At 41.9% G+C, this 17,577-nt stretch overlaps 1 protein-coding gene across 2 annotated transcripts; it reads right to left on the reverse strand.

Moving 5' to 3' along the window:
- Window positions 1-316: 316 nt before the first annotated feature.
- LOC311105205 (vesicular integral-membrane protein VIP36-like) lies at window positions 317-16,126 on the reverse strand. Of its 2 annotated transcripts, none has more exons than XM_084147267.1 (8): window positions 15,933-16,126; window positions 4,281-4,399; window positions 3,983-4,100; window positions 3,585-3,664; window positions 3,046-3,207; window positions 2,635-2,749; window positions 1,894-2,013; window positions 317-1,505 (listed from the first exon to the last, which is right to left on the reverse strand). In XM_084147267.1, exons 1-8 carry the CDS (start codon window positions 16,096-16,098, stop codon window positions 1,345-1,347), a joined length of 1,041 nt encoding a protein of 346 aa, XP_084003393.1. In that variant the 5' UTR covers window positions 16,099-16,126; the 3' UTR covers window positions 317-1,344. The 2 variants fall into 2 exon arrangements, with proteins under 2 accessions (XP_084003393.1, XP_084003392.1); XM_084147266.1 differs by lacking the exon at window positions 3,585-3,664 and adding an exon at window positions 3,714-3,796.
- Between the last annotated feature and the right edge of the window lie 1,451 nt (window positions 16,127-17,577).

Genomic DNA, 17,577 nt, shown 5'->3' on the forward strand with positions numbered 1-17,577 from the left:
GATCTGAGTCTGCGCAGACACCAATGCCACGTAACCTATCGCTTACCATCGTCCAATCAACACTCGAGTTAGACTTCTGGTTGTAGTTCGAAGTAATGTTCTTCCGGTATAAACTATGCAGGGGTTCGTTTCAACCCAACACTTAACAAAACGAATGAAAATAATTAACTGATCATGGTCTTCAATTTAGACATCAATTAGTTGAATCAGTTGTAGAGCTTTGCTGGAAGAAGTCCAGGGCTAACATGTGTACTGTCTGTCACACAAACACCAAATGATATGGAAGCATTAGGACTACACATTAGAAGACACTGACTTTACTCATTTGGGGAGACCAGTTTTATTGAGTCTTACAGCATAACTAAACAATGGCTTTGTTCAGTTTGAGTCATTCAATCACAGTAAAGGGATATTTCCACTCAAATAATCAGTGTATAAGCAGCCACCTCAAAAGGAAATAAACACTTTTGCAGAACTATCAGAAACACAATTCCCATCGATCTAATGCAAGATGAGTAAGGTGGTGCTATCTCACAGTAGAGATTTGTAATGTATCCAGTAGGTCTTACCAAATTAGAATGTTCCTGAAATCCTTCCCAACACCCACATGGTATAATAACGTCAAAACCTAAAATGTAACTGTAGTCGGTATAATAGATCGCTGCATTATTAGTAGCCAAATGATTCTTCATATAGGGCATCTGATGGTGTGGATATGGTAGTTGTTCTCCCAAAATATTATTGTCTAAGTCAACAAAGAAAACTTCACACAGAGAGAGAGAAAATGGCAAAGGCCAGATAAAGAAGCCTTAGCATATCAGCATCAGAAGTGCAGCAATCATATTGAACCCAAAAGTAAAGAGCAGTCAGAGTTTAAAAAGTAAAAAGTCAATAAAATCCAATTCAACCGTCTAAACTAGCCCAATCAGAACCCAATGGTACAAAAAGCTAAATGAGGTGAAAACAAATCTTTAAGCATCTTATACAGAATGTTTTGTGAAAATAAATCTCCTTTGAAAGTTATTTAACTAATCAGTGTTTTACAGATCGATCCAAATCAACAACAATTATCCCCTGTACTGTACAAGGGTGAATAAAAACAAAAATGTCAAACTGCCTCCATCAAAAGGTCACTCATATACATGTGGTAGTAACCATTAGTCATGGTTATTTCACAAACATTGGAACGATACCATAAGTGACTGTCATCGTCACAGTGCTTCAGCAGATATAAACATTTGTACAATCTTTAGAAAATTAACGTTTAATGTGTTGTTGAATCTGTATTCTTCGCAACAGTCAATTTCACAAATACCTCTCACATACAGAAATATGATTTTCCTCTTAGTAAAACCTCCTGTTTCTTTCCTGGCGCTTCTGAAAGACTACAGCCCCTACAACACCACAAACTACAATTCCCAGTAGAGCACATAGCAGAAGCAGGAAGACCTTCCAGCCAGTAAGAGGTGTGCTTCGGAAGTTACCAGTAGGATCATCAATATTGTCTGTGAAAGAGAAAAATGAAAGAAGAATGATCATGGTTAACTCTTACTCTAACAAGCCTACTCACCTAACTGTACATTATCTACAGTAAGATGACATACCGGACTGTAGTCAAATAGAATACAATCTTTATTGTCTATTTGATTAGAGGCGGCAAGTAGCTTAGTGGGTAAGAGCGTTGTGCCAGTAACCGAAAGGTCGCTGGTTCTAATCCCCGAGCTGACTAGGTGAAAAATCTGTCGATGTGCCCTTAAGCAAGGCACTTAACCCTAATTGCTCCTGTAAGTCGCTCTGGATAAGAGCGTCTGCTAAAATGACGTAAATGTAAATGTAAAAAGAACGGAAATTGTTTTTTTTTTTCTTTATCAAAAATAAATAAAATGGACCAACCTTTGGGGGACTTCAGCAGGCTGACGCTTGGCTCAATCTTGGTCCAGTCCATACTGTCCTCATCAGGTGTGTGATCTACCATCAGCTGGTACATCTTCATGGAGATGATGTCATGGTTATCTGTAACGCGGGAGAAAAGTTGTGTTAGTTGTAAATCTGAAGTCTATGGTGATTTTATGCTGACAAAGCCAGACTGAAACGACAAACGAAGTAATTGGTTCAATCTGTACGTACTCCTCTGCACAGTGAGATTTTTTAAAATAAGAATTGAATCAAGGTCAGTCATTATCGTTCTCAGTGTGCAGTTTTTACATTTGTGTTCGAGTCCTAAAAAAAATAATTAGATCTACATCTTGAAATAATCAGTCTATTTAATCCACCCTGACCCAACCTACCAGAGATCCCATGTAGCAATAATCAGTCTCGACAACCTGACTCAACCTACCAGAGATCCCCTGTAGCAAGAATCAGTCTCTACAACCTGACCCAACCTACCAGAGATCCCCTCTAGCAAGAATCAGTCTCTACAACCTGACCCAACCTACCAGAGATCCCCTCTAGCAAGAATCAGTCTCTACAACCTGACCCAACCTACCAGAGATCCCCTCTAGCAAGAACCAGTCTCTACAACCTGACCCAACCTACCAGAGATCCCCTCTAGCAAGAACCAGTCTCTACAACCTGACCCAACCTACCAGAGATCCCCTCTAGCAGCATAAGCTCCAACCTGACCCAACCTACCAGAGAGATCCCCTGTAGCAGCAGAAGCCCCAAAGTAGTACCCTGTGGGGAGGTGGACACCCCCGATGTCAATGCACTCTTTCCATTCATTCTTATCATCAATGTCAATCATCACCTGTAGAGATCAGAATGGTACAATTCAGCAATTGCCATTATTTGAATAGAAATGTAACACGTCGATTACACAACATGTACTCTATAACATTGAAATTCATCCATTTCATAAACACAAGAGGCCAGTTTCCCGGACAAAGACTAAGAATAGTCCTGGACCAAAGAGAATCCTCCAAGGAGCATCTCCATTAAGCCTTTTAATCCAGGACTAGGGTTAGCTTCATCTGTGTTTAGGAAACCCGTCCAAGATGTCTGGACTGGAGTCATTTATATCATTTTAAAAAAAGGGATTCCTACCGTGAGCCTGCTCTTGGAGTAGCGAATGGCCAGGTAGGTGTCATGGTCTTTGTTCCTGATCTCAGAAGAGCAGCCTCCCAGTTCAGAGTTACGTCCATCCTTCCCATGGTCATAGGGCAGAGAACCATTATTCACCATGGCAGAGATGTAGGGGAAGGACCGCTAGTGGAGAACACAAGGGATGTAAGGACAGAAAACTGGAAAATGTTCGTTATAGACATCCTGACTCAGTTACCAATCAATCCATCTTACGCTGTGATGCAAAAAATATTTGTACATGTAATTCAAAATGTGTAATAAGCCGAATGCAGCATATTAAAAGGTGATGTTCATGGTGTTACAAAAAAGGTCCTTCTCAGAAAGCAACAAAGGCAACTCAAAAGCTTCCTATGACAAAAGAACACAAAGAAACTCAAAAGAAAATACATCACATTAAAATCCTTCCATAACATTATAATCCTTCCATCACATTAAAATCCTTCCATCACATTGACATGAAACACATCAGAATAATGATAAATGTAGCTGCATCAACTCACGTCAGCCGCCTCATCGTTATGGTACGTGTCTATAAAAAGGGCGAGGCCGTGGAACTTAGCATTGCTGCCAAACACAGACCCTGCAAGGGAAGAATCACGTCAAGTCAACCAGCCAGACGCTGCACTTACATCCATCCCAAGGAGATCATTGCGGAAGGTATCCACAAATAAAGCCAGGCCAACAAAATGATCTTGGTTTCCAAAGATTGGGCCTGAATGGAAGGCAAAGAGGCGAGATATGATGAGCACATGACTGAGACCTGAAGTGCTTACGGGAAATACAACCCAGTGCTACCACATCACATAGACTAGTCTACTAATTTGATTGCCAAAGCTTTGTAATGGAATAAAGAAGTGATTTATGACAAAGATGTTATTTTGGCAAGATGATACATTACCTGGATGAAGTCTCTCCTTAGTGTACCAGATGGCGATGCCATCTCCATGGAGATCTTTCTTCCCCGACCCGTGAATCTTGTACTGCACGTGCATCTCCCAGTCTTTCAGATAAACAGGCTGCACAGAGAAAGCACAATGACATCGGATCATCAATTTAACCATCAATTGGACCTATTCAGTTCAAAATGTAGATATTCTCCAATCAAGCTATAATGGATTTGGGAGTGGAGTCTATTGTTTGTGTATCTGTCTGTAATGTCTAACAATGCATTTCATAGAAGCTAGTTCCTTACTCACCACCGTGTTCCAAATGGATCCCTGTTTACTTCTCTCATCAGGCGTCAGACGCACATACGAGCTGGTGACTAGTGTGCTCCCCCAGAAGTCCCACTGACTGGATGGGCTGCTTCCAACACCTGTACAACATTTTGGTGAAGAGTCAAGCAGGATTTCAGGGAGACATGAGAGAAACAATGTGAAGAATTCCATTGTGCATCAATTACTCATTGCCACCCCTAGCCCAGCTCTCGAGTACCCAAGCGGCCAATGTACTGCAATGGAATTGGAGTCATGAATAAGGTTAACCCCTAGCCTAGCCGACTGAACTGAGTTGAGTCGGCTACCCCAAGCCTGACCCAAGATGTACTCTTACGGAGCCTACCATCACTCCTTACGGTCCAAGGAACTTGTTATTTTCAGAGGTAGACCGGCTCTGGCAGCCAAAACAGCCAAACACTCCATCTAAACGTGAATCAATTCTCAATTGTGATATACACTGCTCAAAAAAATAAAGGGAACACTTAAACAACACAATGTAACTCCAAGTCAATCACACTTCTGTGAAATCAAACTGTCCACTTAGGAAGCAACACTGACCATAAATGTCACATGCTGTTGTGCAAATGGAATAGACAACAGGTGGAAATTATAGGCAATTAGCAAGACACCCCCAATAAAGGACTGGTTTTGCAGATGGTGACCACAGACCACTTCTCAGTTCCTATGCTTCCTGTCTGATGTTTTGGTCACTTTTGAATGCTGGCGGTGCTTTCACTCTAGTGGTAGCATGAGACGGAGTCTACAACCCACACAAGTGGCTCATGTAGTGCAGCTCATCCAGGATGGCACATCAATGCGAGCTGTGGCAAGAAGGTTTGCTGTGTCTGTCAGCGTAGTGTCCAGAGCATGGAGGCACTACCGGGAGACAGGACAGTACATCAGGAGACGTGGAGGAGGCCGTAGGAGGGCAACAACCCAGCAGAAGGACTGCTACCTCCGCCTTTGTGCAAGGAGGAGCACTGCCAGAGCCCTGCAAAATGACCTCCAGCAGGCCACAAATGTGCATGTGTCTGCTCAAACGGTCAGAAACAGACTCCATGAGGGTGGTATGAGGGCCCGACGTCCACAGGTGGGGGTTGTGCTTACAGCCCAACACCGTGCAGGACGTTTGGCATTTGCCAGAGAACACCAAGATTGGCAAATTCGCCACTGGCGCCCTGTGCTCTTCACTGATGAAAGCAGGTTCACACTGAGCACATGTGACAGACGTGACAGAGTCTGGAGACGCCGTGGAGAACGTTCTGCTGCCTGCAACATCCTCCAGCATGACCGGTTTGGCGGTGGGTCAGTCATGGTGTGGGGTGGCATTTCTTTGGGGGGCCGCACAGCCCTCCATGTGCTCGCCAGAGGTAGCCTGACTGCCATTAGGTACCGAGATGAGATCCTCAGACCCCTTGTGAGACCATATGCTGGTGCGGTTGGCCCTGGGTTCCTCCTAATGCCAGACAATGCTAGACCTCATGTGGCTGGAGTGTGTCAGCAGTTCCTGCAAGAGGAAGGCATTGATGCTATGGACTGGCCCGCCCGTTCCCCAGACCTGAATCCAATTGAGCACATCTGGGACATCATGTCTCGCTCCATCCACCAACACCACGTTGCACCACAGACTGTCCAGGAGTTGGCGGATGCTTTAGTCCAGGTCTGGGAGGAGATCCCTCAGGAGACCATCCGCCACCTCATCAGAGCATGCCCAGGCGTTGTAGGGAGGTCATACAGGCACGTGGAGGCCACACACACACTACTGAGCCTCATTTTGACTTGTTTTAAGGACATTACATCAAAGTTGGATCAGCCTGTAGTGTGGTTTTCCACTTTAATTTTGAGGGTGACTCCAAATCCAGACCTCCATGGGTTGATACATTTGATTTCCATTGATCATTTTTGTGTGATTTTGTTGTCAGCACATTCAACTATGTAAAGAAAAAAAGTATTTAATAAGATTATTTCATTCATTTCAGATCTAGGATGTGTTGTTGAAGTGTTCCCTTTATTTTTTGGAGCAGTGTAGTTCTAGAAACATAAAAGCGCTTTACTTTCATATCACATCAAAATTATTTCACAAATGCAAAATATCCACTTTCACAGTTTTAAACCGGCTTTAAAATCACAGTTGCAGCTGACAGTATTTTAACAACACGTTTCTGGCGGCCTTCTTCCGTTACACACAGGTGTTCCGAGCATGCTAGATAGCTAATACACGTACTGTAACATGGAGATATGGCCATGTGGGAACACCAACCCTACGTAAAATAACATTTGATTTGATCAAGGGCTGGGGTCGTCACTAGTTACCACAGCCACAAAGTCAGAAGGCCCGCCTACCAGTCTCATTTTCTAAATGGCATATCTCAAGTTCAAGTTTGCGCACCAAATAACTAAATAGTCGTGAACAAAAATTGGCAACGTCACTAAAATTCAATACACTGAGAAATAACAAAAGTTTTGGGCTAAAGGGTAAGTTGTCTTTTCTTTTTTAGATAACTAGTAGCTAACTTTAGCTAATCTCATCTAAAATGAGCTAGCTAGCTAGCTAGCTAACATAAGGGATTCCATTCCAAGCACAGAAGAGTTAGTCGTATGAAAAAGTTTGGGCACCCCTGACAATTTCCATGATTTCCATTTATAAATAATTGGGTGTTTGGATCAGCAATTTCATTTTGATCTATCAAATAACTGATGGACACAGTAATATTTCAGTAGTGAAATGAGGTTTATTGGATTAACAGAAAATGTGCAATATGCATCAAAACGAAATTAGACCGGTGCATAAATTTGGGCACCCCAACAGAAAAATCACATCAATATTTAGTAGAGCCTTATTTTGCTAAAATAACAGCCTCTAGACGCTTCGGATAGCCTCTAATGAGTGTCTGGATTCTGGATGAAGGTATTTTGGACCATTCCTCCTTACAAAACATCTCCACTTCAGTTAGGTTTGATGGTTGCCGAGCATGGACAGCCCGCTTCAAATCATCCCACAGATTCTCAATGATATTCAGGTCTGGGGACTGGGATGGCCATTCCAGAACATTGTACTTGTTCCTCTGCACAAATGCCCGGGTAGATTTTGAGCAGTGTTTTGGGTCGTTGTCTTGTTGAAATATCCAGCCCCGGCGTAACTTCAACTTTGTGACTGATTCTTCAACATTATTCCCAAGAATCTGCTGATATTGAGTGGAATCCATGCGACCCTCAACTTTAACAAGATTCCCAGTACCGGCACTGGCCACAGAGCCCCACAGCATGATGGAACCCCCACCAAATTTTACTGTGGGTAGCAAGTGTTTTTCTTGGAACGCTGTGTTCTTTTGCCGCCATGCATAACGCCCCTTGTTATAACCAAATAACTCAATCTTAGCTTCATCAGTCCACAGCACCTTATTCCAAAATGAAGCTGGCTTGTCCAAATGTGCGTTTGCATACCTCAAGCGACTCTGTTTGTGGCATGTGTGCAGAAAAGGCTTCTTCCGCATCACTCTCCCGTACAGCTTCTCCTTGTGCAAAGTGCGCTGAATTGTTGAACGATGCACAGTGACACCATCTGCAGCAAGATGATGTTGTAGGTCTTTGGAGGTGGTCTGTGGGCTGTTTTTGACCGTTCTCACCATCCTTCGCCTTTGCCTCTCCGATATTTTACTTGGCCTGCCACTTCTGGCCTTAACAAGAACTGTGCCTGTGGTCTTCCATTTCCTCACTATGTTCCTCACAGTGGACACTGACAGCTTACATCTCTGCAATAGCTTTTTGTAGCCTTCCCCTAAACCATAATGTTGAACAATCTTTGTTTTCAGGTCATTTGAGAGTTGTTTTGAGGCCCCCATGTTGCCACTCTTCAGAGGAGAGTCAAAGAGAACAACAACTTGCAATTGGCCACCTTAAATACCTTTTCTCATGATTGGATGCACTTGTCTATGAAGTTCAAGGCTTAATGAGCTCACCAAACCGATTGTGTGTTCCAATTAATCAGTGCTAAGTAGTTACAGGTATTCAAATCAACCGAATGACAAGGGTGCCCAAATTATTATGCAGCCTCAGAGGGGTGCCCAAACTTTTTCATACGACTGTATTCTATTTGACAGAGCAACGTTGTTAGAATGAAAGGCTTGTATGGAAACTAAAAGTAAAATCATATTCTTAACCTGCAACAAATGCACAGGCTTTGGCAGTCTCCCATTCAATGGCGTTCCGTTTCAAGTTGTGGGCACAAAGACGTATGAACGCCACCAGGGGAAAGAAAGACTGCTGCTGAAATGAACAAAGACAGATCACAGTCATTTATGCCACACACACTTTTACAACATTACATTTCATTTTAATAAAATGTTGAAGTACTAATTAACAACGTCACTTCCTGTTAAACGCGGAACGAGGGAGAGCTCGGTTTGTTGTCTTGGAAAGTTTTGAATGTCTAGCTACCTTTTTGAGTTTGGATCCCGAGACATCAGTTGCTGGGACCGCTACTATCTGTCCAGTGATCCTGCCGACCAAGGCCGGGTCTGAGGAGCTGTTTGGCATAGCAGCTAGCCTAGCTATTAGCTAGCTGCCTATCAAGCTAGCAGGGTTTTCTTGATGGCTTGACAAAGACCAAAGCCGGAGGGAGTACCGTTGAGGACAGTCGTGTCGCTCTGTCACAGTTGAAGAATCGTATATATATATATATCCCCTTTTTATGATCTTGTCTTATCACTGCATCTCCCCAACGGGCTCAGGAGAGGAGAAGTTCGAGTCATGCGTCCTCCGAAACATGACCCGCCAAGACGCGCTTCTTAACACCCGCTCGCTTAACCCGGAACCAGCTGTGTCGGAGGAAACACCGTTCAACTGACGACTAAAGTCAGCCTGCAGGCGCCTGGCCCACCACAAGGAGTCGCTAGAGCGCGATGAGCCAAGTAAAGCCCCCCCCCCCCCGGCCAAACCCTCCCCTAACCCGGATGACGCTGGGCCAATTGTGCGCCGCCCTATGGGACTCCCGGTCACGGCCGGTTGTGACACAGCCTGGGATCGAACCCCAGGCTGTAGTGACGCCGCAACACTGCGATGCAGTGCCTTAGACCGCTGCGCCACTCTGGAGGCCGGTGAATAATATTTTAAACGATCAAAAAGAGTTCTACAAGCAGTTGTTACAACAACAAGAAATTAGCTTCAAGTGTTTTGTCCAAATACTGGTGGAGTCAACTAATAAAAGAATGGACGACCTGAGCAGAGGTCCAGGACCTGAAGAACAGTTTGCAGTTCTCCCAGGGTCAGCTCGATGAGTTTAAACAGGAGAACGGCAAGATGACAGCAATCTGTAAGTCATTGAAAGAGGACATCAGTTCTGTATGGGAATCCATGATAACAATGAGGGACAATCAAGGCAGAACAACATTGTTGTGGGTGGAATTGCAGAATCTCCATGAGACCTGGACAGAGTCTTGAGGACAAAGTGAGGGAAATTATCTCTGAAAAATTGAAGATGGACCACAGGAAGATTGAGGTGGAGCGCGAACTGGAAAACCCACCACCGGCCCAGGTGACAGGCCCAGGTCAATAGCGTTCAGGTTCCTGAGGTTCAAGGACAAGGGAGCTGTTCTGGACAGAGCCAAGAACTTGAGAGGAACGTATATATCTTCCTCAACGAGGACTATCCGGAAGCTGTGCACCAGAAGAGGAAAGAACTTATCCCAGCCATGAAAGCTGCCGGAGCGCGTGGGGACATTGCTTACATCCACTATCACAGGCTCATTGTCCACCCTCCCTCCCAAAAGCCTGGAAGGGATGAGAGCCAAGCCTATGGGTTCGTAGCATCAACCCCACAGCACACCAACTGATTAATGGACTGCTGAAGGTATATTTTTTTATCTTGCTTGGTTTGCTCTTTTCCATATTATGTCTCTCTCTGATAAGCTACCCAGGAAAGGGATGAAAATAGCCCATATTAATATATGTAGCCTTAGAAATAAGGTTAGTGAAATCAGTAACTTGCTAACGACAGAGAACATTCATATATTAGCGGTTTCTGTGACTCACTTAGATAATTCATTTGATGATACGATACAGCAGTAGCAATACAAGGATATAACATCTATAGAAGATACATGAATGCTTATGGGGGAGGTGTTGCTTTACATATTCAGAGCCATATCCCTGCAATGCTTAGAGAAGATCTTATGTCAAGTGTTATTGAAGTGTTGTGGTTGCAGGTTCACCTGGCACATCTAAAGCCTTTTATTGTGGGGTGTTGTTATAGGCCACCAAGTGCTAACAGTCAGTATCTAAATAATGTGTGTGAAATGCTTGATAGTTTATGTGATGTAAACAGAGAGGTCTACTTTCTTGGGGACCTAAATATTGACTGGTTTTCATCAAGCTGTCTGCTCAAGAGGAAGCTGCTCACTGTAACCAGTGCCTGTAATCTGGTTCAGGTTACTAAATTAACCCACCAGGATGTTTACAAACGTGCATTGATCACTTTTTACTAATAGTGTAGAACTTTGATCTAAAGCTGTATCCGTACCCATTGGATGCAGTGATCACAATATAGTGGCTATATCCAGGAAAGCCAAAGTTCCAAAAGCTGGGCCTAAAATAGAGTACAAGAGATCATACAAAAGATTTTGCTGTGACTCTTATGTGGATGACGTTAAAAATATTTGTTGGTCTGATGTGATTAATAAGGAGCATCCAGATGCTGCACTTGATGAATTTATGAAATTGCTTCTTCCAATTATTGATAAACATGCACCTGTTAAGAAACTGACTGTTAGAACTGTTAAGGCTAAATGGATTGATGAGGAATTGAAAAACTGTATGGTTGAAAGAGATGGGGCAAAAGGAGTGGATAATAAGTCTGGCTGCACATCTGTCTGGCTGATTTACTGCAAATTGAGAAATGATGTGACTAAACTCAACAAAAAGAAGAAACTGTATTATGAAGCCAAGATCAATGATATAAAGAAGGTTAGTACTTTAAATGAAATTATTGGCGGAAAGTCAAATTCAACTCCATCTTTCATTGAATCAGATGGCTTATTCATCACAAAACCATTTGATGTTGCCAATTAAGTTAATGATTATTTCATTGGCAAAGTGGGCAAACTTAGGCAGGAAATGCCAACAACGAACAGTGAGCCATTGTTTTCATGCATAAAAAAACAAATAATTAAAGAAAAGCATTGCAAGTTTAAATTTTGTAAAGTTAGTGTGGGAGAGGTGGAAAGATTATTGTTATCGATCAATAATGGCAAACCTTCTGGCATTGACAACTTAGATGGAAAGCTACTGAGGATGGTAGATGACTATATCCACTCCTATCTGTCATATCCTTAATCTGAGCCTAGAGGAAAGTCTTTGTCCTCAGGCCTGGAGGGAAGCCAAAGTCATTCCGTGACCCAAGAGTGGTAAAGCTGCCTTTATTGGTTCAACAGCAGACCTATCGCTTGCTGCCAGCTCTTAGCAAACTGTTGGAAAAAAATTGTTTGACCAAATAGCATTGTATTTCTCTGTAAACAAATGAAGAACAGAGTTTCAGCATGCTTATAGAGAAGGGCACTCAACATGTACTGCACTGACACAAATGTCTGATGATTGGTGGAAATAAATTGATAAAAAGATTGCTGTACAGTTAGATTTTACTGCAGCCTTTGATATTATTGACCATAACCTGTTGTTGTGAAAACGTGTGTGTTATGGCTTTTCAACCTCTGCCATATTGTGGATTCAGAGCTATCTAGCTAATAGAACTCAAAGGGTTTTCTTGAATGGAAGCTTCTTTAATGTGAAACAAGTAAAGTGTGGTGTACTGCAGGGCAGCTCTCTAGGCCCTCTATTTTTACCAATGACCTGCCACTGGCATTAAACAAAGCATGTGTGTCCATGTATGCTGATGATTCAACCATATACGCATCAGCAACCACAGCTAATGAAGTCACTGAAAGCCTTAAAGAGTTGTAGTCTGTTTTGGAATGGGTGGCCAGTAATAAACTGGTCCTGAATATCTCTAAAACTAAGAGCATTGTATTTGGTACAAATCATTCCCCAAGTTCTAGACCTCAGCTGAATCTGGTAATGAATGGTGTGGCTGTTGAACAAGTTTAGGAGACTAAATTATTTGGTGTTACCTTAGATTGTAAACTGTCATGGTCAAAACATATAGATTCAATGGTTGTAAAAACATGTGGAGAGGTCTGTCTGTAATAAAGAAATGCTCTGCTTTTTTGACACCACACTCCACAAAGCAAGTCCTGCCGGCTCTAGTTTGATCTTATCTTGATTATTGTCCAGTCATATGGTCAAGTGCTGCAAAGAAAGACCTAGTTAAGCTGCAGCTGGCCCAAAACAGAGCGGCACGCCTTGCTCTTCATTGTAATCAGAGGGCTAAAATAAATACTATGCATGCCAGTCTCTATTGGCTAAGAGTTGAGGAGAGACTGACTGCATCACTTCTTGTTTTTAAAAAGAAACATTGTGTTGAAAATTCCAAATTGTTTGCATAGTCAACTTACACACAGCTCTGACACACACACTTACCCCACCAGACATGCCACCAGGGGTCTTTTCACAGTCCCCAAATCCAGAACAAATTCAAGAAAGCGTACAGTATTATATAGAGCCATTATTACATGGAACTCCCTTCCATCTCATATTTCTCAAATGAACAGCAAACCTTGTCTCAAAAAACGGATAAAGCAACACCTCACGGCACAACGCCTCTCCCCTATTTGACCTAGTTTGTGTGTATGTATTGATACGTAGGCTACGTTTTTAAATTGATGTAGTTCTGTCCTTGAGCTGTTCTTGTCTATTAATGTTCTGTATTATGTCATGTTTCATGTTTTGTGTGGACCCCAGGAAGAATAGCTGCTGCTTTCGCAAACAGCTAATGGGGATCCTAATAAAATACCAAAATACCAAATGGAATGTTCCGCAATAAAATGGAAGATGGGACTTTAAACAGGTGTCCCAACTCTGTGGTCACTAAAGATCCCATGGGTGCTTATATTTGTCACTGCATGTGCATGTCAAACTGTATTCCTATCATGTAATACTGTTTATAAAAGTACCATGTATGTCAAGTGTATGAATAATGTATGTCACAAAATATCTGTAAAAAACTAAAATGTAAAACAAAGTTACCTTTGGCCTCCAAAGAGCGGGGTGGATGGGCCAATAAACTAAATACAAATAAAGAGTATGTAAGTGGGGTTAGGGTGGTGAGTTTCCCCTTACACTGTAAAGAGCTTTGGGTGTCTAGAAAAGAGCCATGTAAGTCCAATAAATTATTATTAAAATGTTTTCCCATCTTCCATAGCTTGAAGACTATGCCTTTGTACAGAGACGGAAACTGGTACAAAATACCAAAAAGGTGGACTGCAAGGCTATGTTAAGTTAAATAAAACTACTAAAGTAAGTGCCTAGGTGCCAAATAAAGTAACAGGGTTGAAGTTTATCTTAAATCACCCCCCAAAAAATCTGCCTAAAAAATAGAAATTTCTGTGAACATTTGTGAAACTCACTGTGTACGTTTTACCTTTGGATTATGAAAATAAAAATCTAAACTCAAGATGAGTCAATTTGTTTGGCTACATGCCATTTTAAAAACAATGCAGATATTGGAGTAAACCTATTTTGGGTTAAGACAAGTAACTATGAGTTAGGTCAAACATAAGCGAGCAAGCGGAGTTTGAATAAGAAATCTGATTAACACATTGCACTTATAAACGGTTGGTTTTACTATAACTAATAAATAAACAAATAATTGATGGTTCAGTAGATGAAATAAAATGTCTCTCGTCAGCCCCAAGCAAGCCGGTCAGCGTTATCACACTCCCTCATCTGATTGGTAGAGTAGGCAGGCCTTCTGACTTTGTGGCTGTGGTAACTAGTGACGACCAGGGCTAGGGCTACCACCAGCCCAGAACTGGACCTCAAAACTCTGTCCACCTCTGGCTACACCACACCTTCCAAAACAATAGACAATGTAGGTATGACTTTCAGGAGTTCCAACTAGACAAAATAAAGTAGCTAGCTAACGTTAGCTAGCTAGCTGAAGTATCTGCTCAACTTGTACACTTGACTTACATAATTTGCATTACAACCACAAATTATTTAGGCAATTGGCATAACAGCAAAAAGGGGGGGCTAGCTGAGAAGAGTGCAACTGCAGCCCGTAATTCGGGGGCATTCCTGCATCTGCAGGAACCCCTCTCTATACACAACATAACCAAAAGTATGTTGACACCGCCTCGTCGAACAGCTCATTCCAAACTCATGGCCATTAATATGGAGTTGGTCCCCCATTTGCTGCTATAACAGCCTCCACTCTTCTGGGAAGGCTTTCCACTAGATGTTGGAACATTGCTGCGGGGACTTGCTTCCATTCAGCCACAAGAGCATTAGTGAGGTCGGGCACTGATGTTGGGCGATTAGGCCTGGCTCGCAGTCGGCGATTCATCCCAAAGGTGTTTGATGGGGTTAAGGTCAGGGCTCTGTTCAGGCCAGTCAATTTGACGAAGTGACTTGTTGGAAAGGTTGCATCCTATGACGGTGCCACGTTGAAAGTCACTGAGCTCAGTAAGGCCATTCTAGTGCCGATGTTTGGCTATGGAGATTGCATGGCTGTGTGCAACGATTTTATACACCTGTCAGCAACGGGTGTGGCTGAAATAGCCGAATCCACTCATTTGAAGGGGTGTCCACATACTTTTGTATATATAGTGTACTTTTATTGGTCCATTTCTAAGTGATGACTCCAGTACAGTACGCAGGCCATGGAAGAACTGGGACATTTTCAGCTTCAAGGAATCGTGTACAGATCCTTGCAACATGGGGCCGTGCATTATCATGCTGAAACATGAGGTGTTGGCGGCGGATGAATGGCACAACAACAGACCTCAGGATCTCGTCACGGTATCTCTGTGCATTCAAATTTCCATCAATAAAATGCAATTGTGTTCATTGTCAGTAGCTTATGCCTGCCTGCCTGCCCATACCATAACCCCACCACCACCATGGGGCACTCCATTCACAACATTGACATCAGCAAACCACTCGCCCACGGGACGCCATGCAAGTGGTCTGTGGTTGTGAGGCCGATTGGACATACTGCCAAATTCTCTAAAACAATGTTGGAAGTGGCTTATGGTAGAGAAATTAACGTTCAAATCTCTGGCAACAGCTCTGGTGGACATTCCTGCAGTCAGCATGGCAATTGCACGCTCCCTCAAAACTTGAGACATCTGTGGAATTGTGTTTTGTGACAAAAGGGCACACTTTAGAGTGGCCTTTTATTGTCCCCAGCACAAGGTGCATTTGTGTAATGATCATGCTATTTAATCAGCTTCTTGATATGCCACACCTGTCAGGTTGATGGATTATCTTGGCAAAGGAAAAATACTCACTAACTGGGATGTAAACAAATGTGGAAAAAAATTTTGGGGGGGAAATAAGCTTTTTGTGCGTATGTATAATTTCTTGGATCTTTTATTTCAGCTCATGAAACCAACACTTTACATGATGCGTTTATATTTTTGTTCAGCGTAGCATGACTGGCTCCTAGCAGCTAACGTTACTGACAACAAGATAACAGTTAGCTAGCTAGCTATTAATTTCACATGCCGTTAGCGTACTTACCCTGGTACGGTTTCATGAGTGAATGCTCCCGCTTCAAGTGCTCTGCATTGCCGTCTGTTATATCGCATTGCACTAGAGTAAAGTGAAGTAATAGGAACAGCAGTGTTCTGCTGATAAATGTACCAAAACCTCTCATTTTGCTAACTCGGCCTCGGCAAGACGCCATCTATCCTGGATAACCATGTTCCTGATCCGGTTAGGAAACAGCAACTCCCACTAAAATGGTTCCTATGTTACTTTTCAGGAACTTTGACCGTGTCCTATTTTTTGTTGTTGTTGAAATAACCGTCTATATGAAAATAATATTTACATTGTTACCTTTCAAAGTTCAAACATTATTTTGGTTGATTATCTCCTTCAACGTCACATGTTGTTGTGCGGAATGTTTTCATAGTTGGTCATCTTAGCTTTGGTGATGGTCATAGAATACGTGTTTACCTTTTTGAACACTACCCATGTTTCTGACAGGAAGGATATAATATGTTACTATTGCAATGATAACAAGACCATTTAAATTGTTGTGATTTTTTATTTATTCTTGCTGCCAAATACTATATACACAAACAAAAATTCCAGTATTCTATACCAAAATTACAAATATTTTTGATTGAATTTAATCATCTTGTTAAGACATTATCCATAGTGAACAACAAAAATAATAACATATTCCATATCATTATAATGAGATTTTTTCTGAGTGAATACAATTGTATTGTATGTATTTAATATTTTCTTGTTTATACCTGTGTGTTGTTTTGTTAGACATGTTTGATGTAGGGATGTAAGTTGTTGATTTTTTTGTGTAATAAAATAAAAAGCAATATATATATATTATAGTTGGTCAAACGTACTATAGCCAATCATAGACGAGCACATAGTTAAAAGCAACGAAAACGACCAATCAGGGGCTTGCCTACACTTGAAACGTTCGAAGTATGCAAATATAAACAACTTTGCAAATGACACTACTGACGTTTCTCTCTTTCTCCACTGGATGGTGCCACTACATCAGTTTATGTTTCTTTGAAGTGTTCCTAACTTCCTACTGTGACCGCCCACAGGTACATGTAATCAGTTACAGTTACAAAAAAAAAACCGTATTAAATTACTTTTAAATACAGAAAGGAAGATGGCGAAAAAACACATTATGACACCTTTCTGTTTTTTCAATGACATTGAATTCAACACTGAAAAACACGAAAGTTTGTTTGTTCCACCTGAACACATCTGATTACAAGTCAAAGAAACCACTATGATAACACACCAAATCCGTTTCATGGATCCTTTTGGTTTCTTCTAATGCCTCTTCAGGGGAAAGTAATCCAAAAGTAACTGAACATACCCAGCCATCACCATGTCTTGAGATGTCTTAAGACATGTCTTGAGAAGTTTTAAGGCATGTCAGTAAAGACATCTTAAGACATGTCTTTAGAAGTCAAGACATCTTTAAGATGCATCTATAGATGGTCTCAAGATGTCTTGAATATAGAAGACGTCTTAAGACATCTTAGAAATAATAAGACGTTTCAAGGCTCTATAAATAGTCTTTCTATGGTTCAGTTATTTACTTACTTTGTCTTGTAGCCATTTGGCAATCACTTACTCATTTCTAGGATAAACTTTACAAAACACAGATTTAAACAGT

The sequence above is a fragment of the Coregonus lavaretus genome, assembly GCF_964263955.1.
Source record: "Coregonus lavaretus genome assembly, chromosome: 29".
NCBI lineage: Eukaryota > Metazoa > Chordata > Actinopteri > Salmoniformes > Salmonidae > Coregonus > Coregonus lavaretus.

Excerpts from the sequence above, each read along its gene's own strand:
- LOC311105205 (XM_084147266.1), bottom strand. The coding sequence starts at position 16,098 with ATGGCGTCTTGCCGAGGCCGAGTTAGCAAAATGAGAGGTTTTGGTACA. Across the intron at positions 4,101-4,280 it reads GATCCATTTGGAACACGGTG|CCTGTTTATCTGAAAGACTG; the intron begins GTGAGTAAGGAA and ends TTCTCTGTGCAG. Across the intron at positions 3,208-3,713 it reads ATGATCTCCTTGGGATGGAT|CGGTCCTTCCCCTACATCTC; the intron begins GTAAGTGCAGCG and ends GTTCTCCACTAG.